The 15,556-nt window shown below is 44.9% G+C and overlaps 3 protein-coding genes and 1 pseudogene across 5 annotated transcripts; 2 read left to right on the top strand and 2 right to left on the bottom strand.

Annotated features, from left to right (window-relative positions):
* Nucleotides 1–189: 189 nt before the first annotated feature.
* Nucleotides 190–2,991, bottom strand: LOC133916081 (annexin D4-like). Of its 2 annotated transcripts, XM_062359584.1 has the most exons (5): nt 2,802–2,990; nt 1,431–1,623; nt 961–1,373; nt 643–873; nt 190–543 (listed from the first exon to the last, which is right to left on the bottom strand). In XM_062359584.1, the coding sequence occupies exons 2-5, from the start codon at nt 1,597–1,599 to the stop codon at nt 268–270; spliced, it is 1,089 nt and encodes a 362-aa protein (XP_062215568.1). In that variant the 5' UTR covers nt 1,600–1,623; nt 2,802–2,990; the 3' UTR covers nt 190–267. The 2 variants fall into 2 exon arrangements, with proteins under 2 accessions (XP_062215568.1, XP_062215567.1); XM_062359583.1 differs by having other exon boundaries at nt 961–1,623; nt 2,802–2,991.
* On the top strand, nt 1,632–3,175 carry LOC133914721 (annexin D3-like; annotated as a pseudogene).
* A 118-nt stretch (nt 3,176–3,293) lies between these two features.
* LOC133916082 (mitochondrial fission 1 protein A-like) lies at nt 3,294–6,367 on the bottom strand. Its single transcript, XM_062359585.1, has 5 exons — nt 6,198–6,367; nt 5,510–5,639; nt 4,727–4,848; nt 4,185–4,248; nt 3,294–3,743 (listed from the first exon to the last, which is right to left on the bottom strand). Exons 1-5 carry the CDS (start codon nt 6,288–6,290, stop codon nt 3,643–3,645), a joined length of 510 nt encoding a protein of 169 aa, XP_062215569.1. The 5' UTR covers nt 6,291–6,367; the 3' UTR covers nt 3,294–3,642.
* A 1,876-nt stretch (nt 6,368–8,243) lies between these two features.
* On the top strand, nt 8,244–12,373 carry LOC133916079 (uncharacterized). Of its 2 annotated transcripts, none has more exons than XM_062359580.1 (5): nt 8,244–8,407; nt 10,767–10,875; nt 10,963–11,124; nt 11,377–11,550; nt 12,009–12,373. In XM_062359580.1, exons 1-5 carry the CDS (start codon nt 8,274–8,276, stop codon nt 12,042–12,044), a joined length of 615 nt encoding a protein of 204 aa, XP_062215564.1. In that variant the 5' UTR covers nt 8,244–8,273; the 3' UTR covers nt 12,045–12,373. The 2 variants fall into 2 exon arrangements, with proteins under 2 accessions (XP_062215564.1, XP_062215565.1); XM_062359581.1 differs by lacking the exon at nt 8,244–8,407 and adding an exon at nt 8,733–8,799 and having other exon boundaries at nt 10,745–10,875.
* Nucleotides 12,374–15,556: the final 3,183 nt, after the last annotated feature.

Raw genomic sequence — 15,556 nt, 5'->3', positions numbered from 1 at the left:
CCTCCCGGTCACTAGCAGTGGTGGTTCCATATTTCAAAACTAGCTGATATTGTTTTTTTTTCAGTTAATAAGGTTACACAAGAACAAGATGATCATCTCCGTTCCCCAGAAAGAAGTGGGGGTAGAACCGTAGAAACTTATTCAAACTGTCACTTGAAAGAACATCTCTTATTCGGTACTACATACAGATCATAACCAAGTAGGACCAAGCACGCGATCAGGAACAGAACCGAGACCGGAGCTGAAAACTTCGGTATTCTGGATGGATCACTTGCCGATCATGGCGAGCAGCGCGTCCTTGTAGTGGCCGTGGGTGTTCTTGGCCGCCGCGTCGGCGAGCTTGGCCCCGTACTGCTTCGCGTAGGCGTCCTTGATCTCCTCCATGTCCGCGTCGGAGCGGGACACCACGGCGCGGGTGAGCGCCGCCTTGGCCTGCTTGTCCGCGCCGTCCTTGAACGCACCGTTGATCACCTCGGCGAAGTACTTGGCTGGCGAGTCCAGGCACTTGACGACCTCTTCAAGGCACGGCTCGGCGGCGAAGTCCTGACCAGTTAGTTGGATTCATTCAATGAGCAGGCATGCATGGAACGGAGGGAAAGAACCAGAGAGAGCTTTATTTGTTTGTTCAGGCTCTCCAGGCACCTCTTCGAGTGGTTTGCCGTGCAGCTCTTTGTAGAGCCTGAAGGTGGCCCTGAGCTGGGGCTTGCTCCTGGTGGCGAGCACCCGCACCACCTGCTCGTTGTGCACCAGCTTCGCCGACGACGCGGATGCCGACTTGACGGCGGCGCCCAGCGCCTTGGCCTCCTCCTTGGCCAGTTCCTCGCTCACGAGCGGGCCCTCGTATCGGTACGCGCTCACCAGCCCCACCAGCAGCTGCGGCCACGTAGTTCCGTGTGTCAGTGTGAGTCCGTGCGTGTGTGTGTGTCGTGCATAGGGAGACGAGTAAGGCACGGGACGCACGTTGGCGTTGGCCTCCTTGGCGCGGTAGGCGACGTCCTCCTCCAGCGAGCGGTGGTAGAGCGCCTGGTAGGCGCGCCTGGCGCCGAGCAGCTCGTCGGCGGAGCGCGTGCAGGCCACCTCCACGAGGATGGCCGGCGGGTGCGCCTTGTGCAGGACATGGTGCGCCCACCGCGCGTCGCGCTCCCACGGGTGCATCGCCCACAGAACCATCGCGCTCTTGAACCGGGAGAACTCGATCTTGAGGTGGCGCACGTACTCGTCCTCGCACAGCTCGATCCCGGCGCCGACGCAGGCGCTCGCGGAGAAGAAGCCCGGGAAGCTCCGGCGGAACTGCCCCCTCTTCTCCGGCTGCCTCCGCCACCGCCCCAGCGCCGACACCAGCACCGTCTCGTCGACGCCCAGACCGCCCATCCCTTCGTGATAATTTGCATCAGCATTTGCACGCATGGACACAACAGAAGAATGTGTACCTGAGAATGCCCTGGCGAGTTCTTGGTGGTCGTCGGCCATGGCTGCCGGCGCCTCCCTCTCCCTGTGCTGCGGTTCCCTCCTCGGTTGCGGCCTGAGGCGCGGCTGGGGCGACGCCGGCGGTGACGCAGCGCTGCTGTTGCTGCTCGCTTGTGCAAGAAACTGCTGCATCGGGTGGGTAGCGCGCCAAGGCTCCTGCAGGTATGGACCAAATGCTTGTTAATTTATACTGCTGGCGCCATACTTCCCCCACCGTGCAGACTCATGTTAATTAACTTGATGCTACTGAATCAATTCAGACGCTGCAGAAAATTAAGGCGGAGACTGGCGTTAACTTGAGGACGATTAATTTAGTAGTAATTCACGTCGGGCAGCTTGGCATGGCCATGACCAGGTGGAGCGTTTCGTGCTGCACGCGCGCTTCCTTTACCCATGGGTAAAGCTGGGCGACGGCGTGGGCAGGAGAGAACGACGCATTTCCATTCCATCGGGGCACCGACATGAATTTCTTTGTGGAATCGGAATGTTTTCGGTGGAGTTTCTATAAAACTCGTGTGAAATCGCTGCGTCGAGGTCTCCGGCAGCGGTCTGCCTGTGATCTTATTGCCTCTTTTACCTTACCCTGTTCTTGCTTAGAACTGCCTGTTTCTGCGGCGTGCTTGCTGGGAGGGGTACGGACGACTGGACGAGAAAGCACTGGCCGACATTCTCGGACGGAGGACCGGCGCGCAGCGGGCCGAGATACGCCGCGCGTACGCCGGACTCTACAGGGAGTCCCTCCCCGCTCCGAGGCTCCGAGCTCTCCGGGCTCCGGCGACTTCCGGGTACGAACAGAGCAGGAAAAAAAATAGAAGCTTTCTTAGAATACGTCAATGATGATTCTTGATTCTGTCCTCTTTGTGCTCCCAAGAACGCCATGGTGCTGTGGACGATGGACCCGGCGGAGCGGGACGCGCGGCTGGCGAACGAGGCGCTCGGCAAGAGGATGGGCGACCAGCACGTCTGGGTGCTGGTCGAGGTCGCCTGCGCTTCCGCGCCGGACCACCTCATCGCCGTCCGCTGCGCCTACCGCTCCCTCTTCGGCTGCTCCCTCGAGGAGGACGTCGCCACCGGCCCCGCGCTCCAGGAGCCCCTCAGGAAGGTCCTGGCCGAGGGCATCACCAGGAAGAAGCAGCCACACGGCGACGAGGCCGTGCGGATCGTGGGCACGAGGAGCAAGCACCAGCTGCGAGCCACGTTCCAGAGGTAGAAACAAGAGCACGGCAGCGACATCGATGCTGGAACGATTCATGCACTACCATCATATGAAACAAACACACCAAACCGTAAGCAATTTGCGAAAGTATTCGGAAATCGAAAGAACAGATGGCGACCTGGAGTGCTTGTTAATTTGTTGATGCCAGGATATCACGAAGCAAAGAAGCAGCAGGTTTGCAAAGATGCTCAGGAGCCCTGTCTGGTGCTTGACATCACCGGAGAAGCACTTTGCCGAGTTGCGGTAGGCACATCAAACTGTAATCTGATGCATCGTGAGGCTTGGTTTCGTTCGTCAGGTTATCAGATACTCGATTCTAGGACTCGGAACAGATGAGGACACACTACGTGTCCCGGGCCGAGATCGACGTGAAAAGGATCAAAGAAGAATACAAGACCAGATTCTGATGCATCACTAGCTGTCTTGCGCTGAGGTGGTAGGAACTTTGTTAGGCATGTACAAAGACCAAAGCATTCTGATGCATCCATTCTAAGATTTGAATGGTCCATTTTATGTTCAGAATTCAGATAAGACAAAATGTTTGTGTCTATTCGACAGTTCTGAAAAGCTCCTCTTGCCGTCTTGCGCTTGAAACTGTGAAGTATAGAAATTTGTGATTCACAACGAACTATCTGGCATCAGGTTAATAACATGCATTCTGTTATTTTATGGTAGCAGAATGTTTCGGGGCAACACAGAATACAACACTCGAAATGTTGCAACATTACGAGTGTTGCAACATTACGAGTCACTGACTCGCTTGGGCCTCATCATCTACTGACTACTATCATGTTAACATACATATAATTTATCATGTCTCTCGTCTCAACACAATGTAAGGCTGGCCTCACATGCAAAGAGTGCAAAAAGAAGAATAGTGAGCATCTGTTCACAAGTCGTACAAATCCTTAATCATGTTTCTGCCGATCTTAATATCTTATTCCCTTCATAAGAGACGCTCATTTCTTCCTGGATGACGAAGCAGCAGCAATTATACCACCAACAGCAAGCCCCACAACTCCGAAGGCGCCAGTGATGATAGCCATGCCAATCATACCATCTGCATATAAGCACCAACAAGTAATGTTAATCCTTCCAAAAGCACCAAGTCGGACAAATCAGAGATAGTATATCAAAATTATTAGAGGTTGCCATACATTTTTCTTAGCATGCAAAAGATGCAGATATAACTTTTAGATACTATGCCGTGTTGATCTCAAACTTTCTCGGTCCCAGGCTCCCAGCTGACAGCAGCTGGTGGGGAGGGCCCGGATTTGCAGTACATGTAAGAGCATTTCTCCGGGCCATTATATTTGATATTTACAGTAGGAAATGAAAAATTGTCCATACCCTGACAATGGATATCGCAGTAAGAAATGAAAAGTTAATTGACATACATTTTCCTACCCTGACACTGGACATTATAGTATGAAACGGAAAGCTAATGGACATTCATTTTCCTAACCCTGACAGCAGACAGCATGATAAATATTACACCAACCTCTTTTGGTTTTGTCTTCAACGAGCCTTTGCAAAGTCAGAGCTTGCCTCCAGTCAGGTTGAATCTGAAGAAAACATGAAAATGTCTTGGTCAACATCCAAGCATCAAATACATGAGCATCTCAAGAATTAACAGACTAAGGCCATAGAATAAAACAAGTGTGGAAGAAACCAAACTATCACACACACACACACACACACACACACACACAGATTCTGCAAAGCATTTTTTTTATTCCAGACATAGAAATTGCAATTTCATCAAAACTTTAAGTGAACATGATTGCAAAATCATACAGAAGTTTCAGTTTGAATTTCTTTTTCTTAAAACCGAACACATGTCCTCATCAGGTGAAAAGTAATACTATGTTATCATAAGTGCCGAGGTACTAGGTACTACCACGGAGAAGTTTCCAAACTAAGAGAATGAAAATGCCATATTGATGACTGGCATTGAATCATTGATGGGACGGTGGTCGTGGTCTCACACTCATCAGAATAACAACAGCAGAAATGATAGAAAGATATGTTCAGTAATCAAACCTCTAAGCATCTTTCTAAAAGCTGCCGGCTTCTTGTATAATCCCCAGTTCTGTAATGTCCAACAGCCAACAAATAGAGCTTCTCCCTTGTCTGCAGTGGGCTGCTAGACTTGTCCAAAGAAGCTGCCAACAGATAACATCATGAGCTCCCAGTGAGTTAAAGCAGGAAAGCCAGACTGAAAATGCAGAGGGCCAACAGAGTAGACAAATGTTGCAGTGAATAGGACTGTCTTGATTCAAGTGAATTGCGCAAGGCTAGGAGACTAGGACAAGGCTAGCCTAGATCTAAAAGATGATAAATTTTCATTGTTCGTCATTTATCTGTACTCTAATTTCGTTTCAGTTTCACGACTTTCAAATTCAGCAATGGATTCTGATGTTCATAACACTGTCAACTGGGGTTCTTCAGTGAACTGGCCAATGGAATTTGAAAGTCCAACAGGAGCATTTGAATGGAATTTCATGGGGTGAGACATATTCTAACACTTGTTAAGTACGTGAGACTCAACTATACAGAACTACTGAATACATGCTTCTGAAACAAATAAAGCAAAAGAAGACAAACAAGGGGATTACTCTTACAATTTCTAGGGAGCTATTTTATTCAGGTACAACTACTGTGTACTAAGTAACTCACCCGAGACTACTCACATGTTTTCAAGGAAATATTCAGGAAATGGGGCCAGTTCATATGCTGGGAACAGTAAAATTCTCAAGTCATATTCCAGTAACAAACTCCCAACTATTGGCACTTAAGGAGGTTAAAAGAATATGGATACATCACCTTGAAGCATTCCAATACCACGGTTGACATCTTCTGGCTGTCTTGAGTGAACAAGCGCCCAGGACAGCCTCATAAGGCTCTCATTTTTCTGTTCTTCATTTGCAGACTCAGCAACCTCCCTCTCACAACCCTGATCAAAATAGAACATGAGCAATTGGACATGCATGACACCGCTTAGGCCACAAGACCACATGATCAAGCACAACGTGGTCCGATAGCAGGATACAATCAGATAATTGGTTCGTTTCCCCTAGAGTCACAGTAGCGCAAAGGTGAATCAGAAACTAATTCGTTAACAGCAGGAATTTAGCATAGGGTTACAAAGAATTGAGTAATCAATTCAGGTAGCATCACCGATCATAGTTTTTTTATCACCAACCGCCGACGAAAACCATTTGGAAAGAGGCCAAAGCACGCCGCAAGAAATAGCGATTTAACAATCCCCCATGATCGCACGCGAATCTCCCCTCACGATTGGCCAAGAGCCAACAACTCAGCAGCACGGGTAGCGAAACGCGCGCCGATTCGCGAACCCCCCCGCGCACATTCCACCCGAAGCTCGCCGCCGCAACGGAGCGGAGAAAAGAAACGGCGACGATTGGAAGGCGCCCGTGGCCTCCCTGGGAGGGAGCCAACAGGGGTTCTTGGTGGGGAAAGAGGGGCGGGAGGAGCTGGGGTCAGGGCTTACGGCGATGATGTCGCGGTCGCACCAGGGGAGGGTGTCGCCGCCGCGGAAGATGGAGCCCACCGAGTCCACGAACCTGCCGACGTGCGCGTCCATCACGCCCTCCCTTCTCTTCCTTTTTCTTTTTCGATGGATTTTTTAGGGCTGGTTCGATCCGCGTGAGGGCGGTGCGTGTTTTATACGGGATTTTTTTTTTCTAGTGTGCTTGAGGAATGGTGAGTTGGGATGAGGTAGCCTTGGGGGCTAAGAAAGGAAGCCGTTAGTGCAATTAGTATTTGCAGGTTCTAGATTTCTTGTAACTCTTAAGTCTTCTTACTCTCTCGATTTCAGTTTATATGCTTAATTATTATGTTGGTTTATGTTCATGCTCAACTCCTTAATTAAAGCAGATTGATTTATATTCTCTAACTATTTAAATTGGAGTACTGATCCCTTTAATGAGTGGTATTGAGAATGGTTTTGCCATGTCAGATGCTAACATCATGAAACTTTATCATATTTGTAACTTTCTCATAAAAATACAAAGGGAAAGGGAAAGGAAAAGAAAGAGAAAAAAAGGTTATAAGTATTTTTTTTCATTTTTAGCTTCACAATCGTTCCATTTTAGTTGTTAACTTGAAAACATACAATTGATTGAATAACCAACTAAGCAAATTTATGTTATATAGCGGTTAATTTGGCGAAACCATTCTCAAAACCATGATTGAGGGGTTGAGTGCTCCAGATTGAGGGGCGAAAATTAAATGATATTATTGGAGTTGAGGTGAAAATTAATCTGAGACAAGTGTTATGGAACTTAAATTAGACATTTTTTCTAAGAATTTGGTTCCTACCTTTATTCCTTCTCCATAGCAAAATGTAGTACAATCTACCTAATTCTAAGGCCGATGTTATTTTGGTGGATTGTGGCCATTATGCTAGCATCGTATCCCTTCAACCTCCACGAATCGAGGCCCACTGATCGATAATGGAAGCTTAACTACCGTATATAGATGTTTATATTCCAAGCATAGTTGCTTTTTACATAGGCGGACGCATATCAAAATATTAGAAGTATTTCAAGCATAGTTGCTTTTTACATAGACGGATGCGTACCAAAATATTAGGAAGGCTTATGAAAACTTTAGTCTCTCTACAGGCCACACAAATTACTTCTTCCTCTTCTGTTCCTCAGGAAACCTAATGTTTTCTCTAAGCCTCATTTACCTAACTACAGAAGGATTGTTTATATGAAACAATTTTTTTAATGCAACACGTTAAATCACTATCTTTAGTTCAAAATTTTCTCTAAAAATAGTTTTAGATAGCATCGTAGTATATTTCTTCTAATAAAATATAAGTGATATTTAGAGCTATATCTCGTCACACTGTAAAGATTGAATACGATATAACATATCATCATGGTAACAAACTTACCAAATATTGATCGAGTTTTTCATCACAATTATTCATCAACCCCAATAAGAAGAAGAGCATATTCGAGAAGAACCAAACCCAACAGACAATATGTCCAAAACCAACTGAAAACCCTTCTAAGAAGAAAAAGACCTAAGCAGTACCAAGATTCCAAAAATCTTCGATAACCGCTCAGTTATCGTGATTATCAGCCGATTCGATTTGCACCGCATTTATAAGTCGACCAATTTTCACTAAATCCATTAGATTATTGCGTAGTTACCATGGTTACCACTTGTGAATGATTTCCAGTAGTCAAACATATTTGTGAACCTTGAGCCCTATACAGTACACCGTCCTTTCTTATCTATGCCTAAACACGAAAGAAAAAACAACAGAGAAGCCACCGCTGCCGCCTCACTTCATCACCCTTGTCGTACATATCTCCATCTTAAATAGTAGAAGCAAATTTTATAAGATCATATCAAAAAGATTTTTATGAGATTCTATTCATACTATTTTATGATTCAGTGACTGACTTAAAAAAAAATAGACACGTATTATAAAAGGGTCTTTCGTAGTATTGATTCTATTGCTTCGCATTAGCCTCTCACATTGCTGGGCCAAGCTTCGCGAACCCATGGCTGGGCGGCGGAAACGGGGGCGGAGAGGGAAAGGGAAGCGATGCGAGGTTCGAGCTCTCGGCGGAGCGGGAGTACTACGACTATCGCAAGTCCATATACGGTGACGTCACCCACCGCGCCTTCCTCGTCGACGCGTTGGCACCCTCATCGTCCCTGCCCAGCCACACCGCCCAGGTCAGCCCCATGGGACATTCCCTCTTCCGGTTCCGCTTCATTGTGTTTCGCTACTCGCTGCACTAGTGCTAGTGATCTTCACATCAGTCATCAGGGCATAGTGCGATGCGGAGTGCGGGGTGTGATTGGGTTGTGTGCTCCGATAGCCCGATAGGTTGTCTTGTGATCAATGCTGTTTGGATTGATTTTTCGGGTGTGGAATTTGCGATGCCTTGATGTGTCTCGTGTGGGTTATGATTGAATTGATGTGTAAATGTTTGTATTTTGGACTTCTTGTTCCCTGTGTACAAGAGCATTGGGGAGAAGTACGGACTGAAGTACTCGGAAATATGAGATCTTGATGCGGTACCGGCAGGCATATGAGCAACCATGGGGCGGATCGCGGCTCAGATGTGAATTTCTTATATAAATACACACACATGCCATGTACTGCCAATTTATCTACTCTGGTCTGATACTTGTGTAGGTATTTCTGATTATAGATAATAATCTCTTAGATCTTGTAGTGCCGTACTGCTCCGTTCCCGTTTGCATATTCTCTATTGGGTTGACGTAGTGAGTGTTTGCTGGTTTGATGCAAATCGATCAGCTGAATTGTCCTGACATTGGAGTTTGCTCTTCTGCCTTTTTCAGTGATTTGATTGGATGTATGTTTCTTATGTTGTAGACTCTACATAAACCTGCATGAAAATTGGCGTGCATTTGCATGCAAGTTGCACAACACGGCATTTTACATGTGCTGGCATAACAATTTATACAAGGATTAAGGACCCCTATTACACGACAGCTTTGCCACTTGTATATATAACGGCTTTCAGTTCAGATGTTACTTATTAGCAGCTCTAGATTTGCAAATAACGACAAAAGGGGAAAAAGATGGAAAAATAATGGCGTAATTGGATGAGGGCACGCGATTGCATTACCTTATCAGTTCTTTTGGTGTGTTTATTTTAGCATCAAGCTGGTCCCTTAAGATCGATTTTTTTAAAAAAAATGTTGGTCCCTTAAGATCTAATTTGTTTAGGTATCCACATTGCCAATTATTTGATACCATCGCTTGCTGCTTAAGACTTTCATGTCTCTACATCCCTGGGAGCATAGTTAGGCATGCCTTTTATGGATGTGCAGAGTCTGCAGACAACAAGCTGTGCAAAATTATTTTGTTTGCAAAAGCAATTGTATGGGTAGTGGAGAAGTCAATGCTTTGTGTTAGATCAAGAACAAAGTGTTGCTTACCCTTATTGTATGTTTTACAATTGGAATGGAGTTACAATTTGATCTATGTATCATTGTACCCTAAGTTAACAACTTTGTTCATTTCTTTACTTTCTACGGTTATAATTTCATGATCGCATAATTCATGCAAACAAATTGCGTTCCCTAATCAGATAGTGTGATCAGAACCTTACTGTAAAGGTGCATCCATAACACCAATGAAATCTGGCTCTATGTTCTTTTGTTTTCCCCAAACTTCTTACTGTAGATATACAGCAACTTATTACTCCGGGCTTGTGCTTGATTTCTTTGTAGTTGTTTCTGTTTATAAATGGTCTCTCTTTAAAGCAACTAATAGAGCTGCTTGAAGAAATCAGTGTGCTACAATTTAGGTTATTGCTGCATTCTGAAGCTAATTGGTACTAGAATGTACGGCATTAAATGAAAATGGTCATTTCTTTGACGTGGTCATGTCCTGTGCAACCTATATACATATATGTATTTCCTTGCATATCAACCATTACATTGTGATGAGTGGATGGTACAACATATGTTACCCTACTAGTGTACTGATGCATCTGGCTTACCGCTCTCTACTGGCACCATCTCTTTGTTTCGATTTTATTTGTCCAACCATGGTATTGTTTAGAAAAACATTGAATTCCATATTATTTTCTTTCCGATGTTGGCTGTTGCTTTTTAAGTTAATATGGACTAAAAGCTTGCTTAACATGTATTGTAAAGTCACTTATCGAAATTAGAGAGTTGTTTAGTCATTTCTTCCAATATGTACTTGATTTGTGAAAGCATGAGATGCTCCTTTAATATGCTTTCCTGGTACAGGCAACCAGTAAGCTGTTAAGTCATTTATTTTCTTCCTCTCATTTATTCTTTCTTCATTACTTATCAGCAGGGGGTAATGTTATTTCTGGATGTGTTTGGATGTGGGTGCTGGATGCATCCTTGCAGTCCTTCTATTTTTTTTCCATGCTGTCTTTACATACCCCTTTCCTGTTATTGTTATAGTTGTTGTGCTGTTGTGTATGCTCCTGCTATTCCCTAAATTATCTTTTTTTGGAACTCCTATTCTCTACATTATCATTGATCTATTTTGAGAATAAGTTCTTACACCAACATGGTCCAGGTATGGGGATGATGGGAGACCCTTTCGGCAACACATAGTCACTTCTTCTACAGGCTGTTCCGATGCACAGTACTTTGAGGAACTGTATCAATACTATATGACAGAAAAGGTTAGATTAACTGTGTGGTCAGCAAACAGAAATTACTTAGAATATTCTCTCTGACCGGACTAATGAGGAGCTTTTTATGGTTGCTAGGCTTGGAAGCTTTGTGATCCTGATGCTGAACATGTATTCAAAGCTTTAAGGAAGGCTGGTGTTAAAACTGCCGTCGTCTCCAATTTCGATACCCATCTACGGCCACTTCTGCAGGCCCTGAAATGCGACCACTGGTTTGATGCACTTGCTGTCTCTGCTATGGTGTGTTGACTTATCTGGTCATCTCTTCAACTTCTACTAAGATCAGATGGCTTAGCTGTTTAAGCAGAGTTTCTGTACTTGCAGTTTGTATTACATTCTATTTCCTGCATCTGCTGTGATGTAGTCATCTTTATGTCCATATAGAAACTTCTGTATTCAATTCTAAATGTTATATTCTATATTTCATAATGTCATTATTGCGAGCAATGTTCTATGTTAAAAATTGTTGTTTCCTATATACTCTACAAACAGGTCGCGGCAGAGAAGCCAAATCCAACAATATTTTTGAAGGCCTGCGAATTTTTAGGTGTCAAACCTGAAGAAGCTGTGCATGTTGGCGGTGATCTCAGAAACGATATATGGGTAGCTAGAGACGCAGGCTGTGATGCCTGGCTTTGGGGCAGCGATATTCACTCTTTCAAGGAGGTATTTCTGTTTCTGCACACCCTACCCCAACATTTACCATTTTGTACTCTTTGAAATTTTCTCCTGGGCAAAGTAGCATGCGTTTGTTTTTATCTTGATTGCAACTTGCAATTGATTTTGGTATCACTATGCTGGCAGCACGGGTTCTCGCGATCATTCTAGTGATAGTAGGATTGATGTTGTTGCTGTGCTTGCGGGTTGCTCGGATTGTCGATGAAGGTACGGCAGCTTTGTCATGCACTACAGGGAAATGATGGTTACATTTGTGGTCCGGCCCCACTGCGATGCTCCAAAGAACAGTACAGATGCGATCGACATGCCAAATTGTAACTATGCAAGAGTGAACATATATTTTTGTCACCTGTCTCCATCACATCAAATGTTCGTTGGTGCTTCAAGGGATGGCATTGTAGGTGCAGATGAAACCATATTTTTATGCCGGTGTCCTCTACGTGCAGGTTGCTGAGCGGATTGGCGTTGAGGTCACCAAGTGAACCATCAATGGTGCTGCGCTGCCGCCGCTTAGCAGCGATGAATACAATACAAATACAGTACCCTGGAGTGCGGTCGTGAAGATGTACATAGGAGTGAAGTGACCCATCCTTGTTTCTCGAGCGCCTGTTGTACAAACCCCCTAGAAGATGACTGCATATTGGTTATTAGCTAAAGGTGCTTGTGTTAGGGAATAAATCCATCTGGGCTGCAGGAAATTCACTAATCACATTAACACTTTTGTAATTAATGCGGAAATTAGAGGTTATAACATGAATTTGGTGAAGTCATCCCTTTCCTGTCGATACGAGGCCCACCAATTTCTATTCAATCTCCTTGTCTCTGTGAATTTCTTTGCAATTATAAAATCCCCATCTTATTTCCACAATTCATTTGCTGATTGTGTCATATTTTTTTCAAAGTCCGATGAGTTCCTATTCGATTTGTTGCAGTTCTTCATTTGTCTGACGCGTGTGATACCATAAGTATTATAAAAATAAAGCATTGATCACGCGAAAAATTAGCTCTGGTCAACACGTTTCCGTTTGACTATTTAAACACCATATTTAGACACCTGACGGTATAATAAATTTAGACATTTTTTCAAAAAATAAATAAAAGAGTAAATTTTATAAAACTATAACTATTTATATTTTTATAACGTAAAATTATAACTTCCGAGATATATTTTATAAAAACTATAACTACTTATGTCATTTATAACGTAAAACTATAATTTTTTTAGCCTGGTTTCACTCATCCGTTACATATTTTTAGTATAATAGGAAAAATGAGGAGTAATGAATGGATGATGGGTGATATCAGATAAAAAATTGTACTTTTGTATTATAGAGTATAAGTAGTTATAGTTTTGTGAAATAGATTTTAAAAACTATAGTTTTATATTATAAATATATAAAGAGTTTTAGATTTGTAAAATATACTCTAAATAAAAAGACGAGTCGTAACTGAGTCGGCACGGTGGCCGACTCGGCCATGACTCAGACGCCTGGGATCGGCCAGGCCAGGCCAGGCCAGGTCGCCGCCCTTTTGAGCTCGCAGCACGCCGTCGCCGACCTCGCCCAGCTCGTCACCCGCCGGTCGCCGCCGCCAGGTCGCTGCTGTCGCGCGCTCGCCTCAGACTCTCAGCCACCAGCACTAAAAGCTCAACACCCTCACCCTGTCCATCCAAACCGTCGCCACAACTCATCAGTCGCCACACTCCGCGCTGCGCTCCTCCTGCCGCCACGAGAGGGGATGGCGACGACAAGCGGCGTCTCCACCGGCCTCGTGCTGCAGCTTCCCTCCTTGCGGGTAGGAGGATGCCCCACTGCGTTTCGTGTGCCAGCCAAGAGCTTGCTACCGCGGAGAACAGCCGCTGGAGCCAGGGGCGGATCCAGCCCAATGCCAAGGGGGGTGCTGGGCCTCTTGTTATTGGACCAAATTCATAGTTTATGGGCTAAAATGATGTATTTTTTCTGGATTTTTCATTTCTTTCTCTAGGCTTCCTGAGCTTGTGGGCTAAAATGATGCATTTTTTTCTGAATTTTCCTCTACTTCCTCTGAGCTTCCTGGGCTGAGCCCGTGCTGCAGCCCCCCCCCCCAGCACGGGCCCTGGATCCGCCCCTGGCTGGAGCTCCGGAAGAAGAGGCAAGGAGCTACGTGAAGCTGATGTCTCAATCGTTGCTCTCAGCTGCTGTTTCTCTTGCCGACAAGCACTCGTGCCAAGAGGTTCTGAATGTAATATCGTGCCTAGCAGAAAACACCAATCACATTTGGTCTTTGATGAGGTTCTATCTGTGGCTGGAAGAGATATTTGTACAAAAGACATACCAAGAATTCGTGGAGGCTGGGCCATACAGGATGTTTTTTTTATGCATTTTCCCAGCATATATAAGGTGCTTGCACTTCTGTTTTTTTTAGTGCACTTTATCTATACTTCACAAAGAACTGTTGCAATAAACGATTCAGAGAAGGGGGAAACCACCTCTGAGTCATCAGCTGATGGTTGTATTATATATGCAAGCAACTATGTTTGCTCTCAACGCATTTATGAGAGGTGGTGGGAAGATTGGGAAACAAGCAGTTGAGCGAAGTTACCCTTCTGTTCCTTCTGGCCTTATGCTGAAGCTGGGGAGTCTTCATGGTTTTGCTGAGTTGGGCCGAAATGAACTTTTCTACGATCACTGCTAATTGCATTTTAGTCATTTTGCGAGTGTGTTGGCGATGAAAGATATTCGCTCGAGATGGAGAACAGACTGAGAAGGAGAAGTGGATTAATCTTGTTCAGGAGGTTGCATGCAGTTCCTCAGTAAAAAGACCAAAAGGGGTTCTGCCAACTTGTGTTATATTGAGTAAAGCTCTCAACAGAAATCAGAAGACTGGAAGGGAGGCGGCTGCTGCTGCACTATCAGAATTTATCGGCCACAGGTCATGATTGTGGCCACAAATCATTTTTCAAGGAATAAGCTGATGGAAGATATTGTTGGAACTTTAGCTTTCATGCCATTGATATATCCTTATGAACCGTGGAGATTTCAGCATGATCAACATCGTGCTAAAACAAACATGAAGTAGTGCCCCAAACCGTGCATAGGCGTGGTCATTGGGATTCATCGGTAAAAGGCAAATAACTTAGGGGTGCAGATAATGCTATCTGTATATTAATGTCTTACATCCTTTTAGTTTAATTAAAATGCAGTACATCTTATTAAGAGGAGCAACTTGGTTTACATTTGTACTCGCATTTGGTATTATTCGGTACTAAGGCGCTTATGCCGGGGAGGAGGAGGCTGGCGCGGAGGAGAGCTCAGAGACGGGGAGGCGCGGGGAGGAGAAGACCGAGGACGGCGGAGAGTGCATCGAGGGCGTCAGAGGTGGGGGCGGCGACGACGATGGTCGCGGCGGTGGCGAACCCTAGCGCGCGCAACCAAAACACTTAGCCAAAATGAGAGTGCGCACGCGTGGGGAAGAGTTAGGTTATATATACATATAAGTCATAGGTGATGGGTGATAAATGTCACCTATCACCTATGAGTATCACCCGTCACTTATTTTAAGTAAAAGGTGACGGGTGACTGTCACCTTTTACTTTGACTCGGCCACATGCGCATAAGTCATAGGTGATGGGTGATGGGTGATGAACGTCACCCGTCACCCGTCACCTATGAGTACGACCCATCACATTTTTCTTCTAATATTACAAATTCAAATTTAACATTAATATTACAAATTCAAATTTAACATTAATACTACAAATTCAAATAACTTGAAACTTAAAATTCAAATTTGACATTAACATTAACAATTCAAATAACTTAAAAGTCAAATTTGACATTGAAATTCAAATTCGCCGTTTTTGCGCTTTCTTGACATGGATCCCTTCGTTATGGTCGGGGCGGATGTATGGAGTTTCCTCGATCGGCGAAAGGTGTGGCACGACTGTAGTAGCAAAAGGGTTATTTCATCGAATTGATTGAACTCCTCCTCATCAACGATGTTTGCAACTTCGACG

This window comes from Phragmites australis, chromosome 4, assembly GCF_958298935.1.
Source record: "Phragmites australis chromosome 4, lpPhrAust1.1, whole genome shotgun sequence".
Taxonomy (NCBI): domain Eukaryota; kingdom Viridiplantae; phylum Streptophyta; class Magnoliopsida; order Poales; family Poaceae; genus Phragmites; species Phragmites australis.
This window is presented reverse-complemented; position numbering and strand designations above follow the sequence as displayed.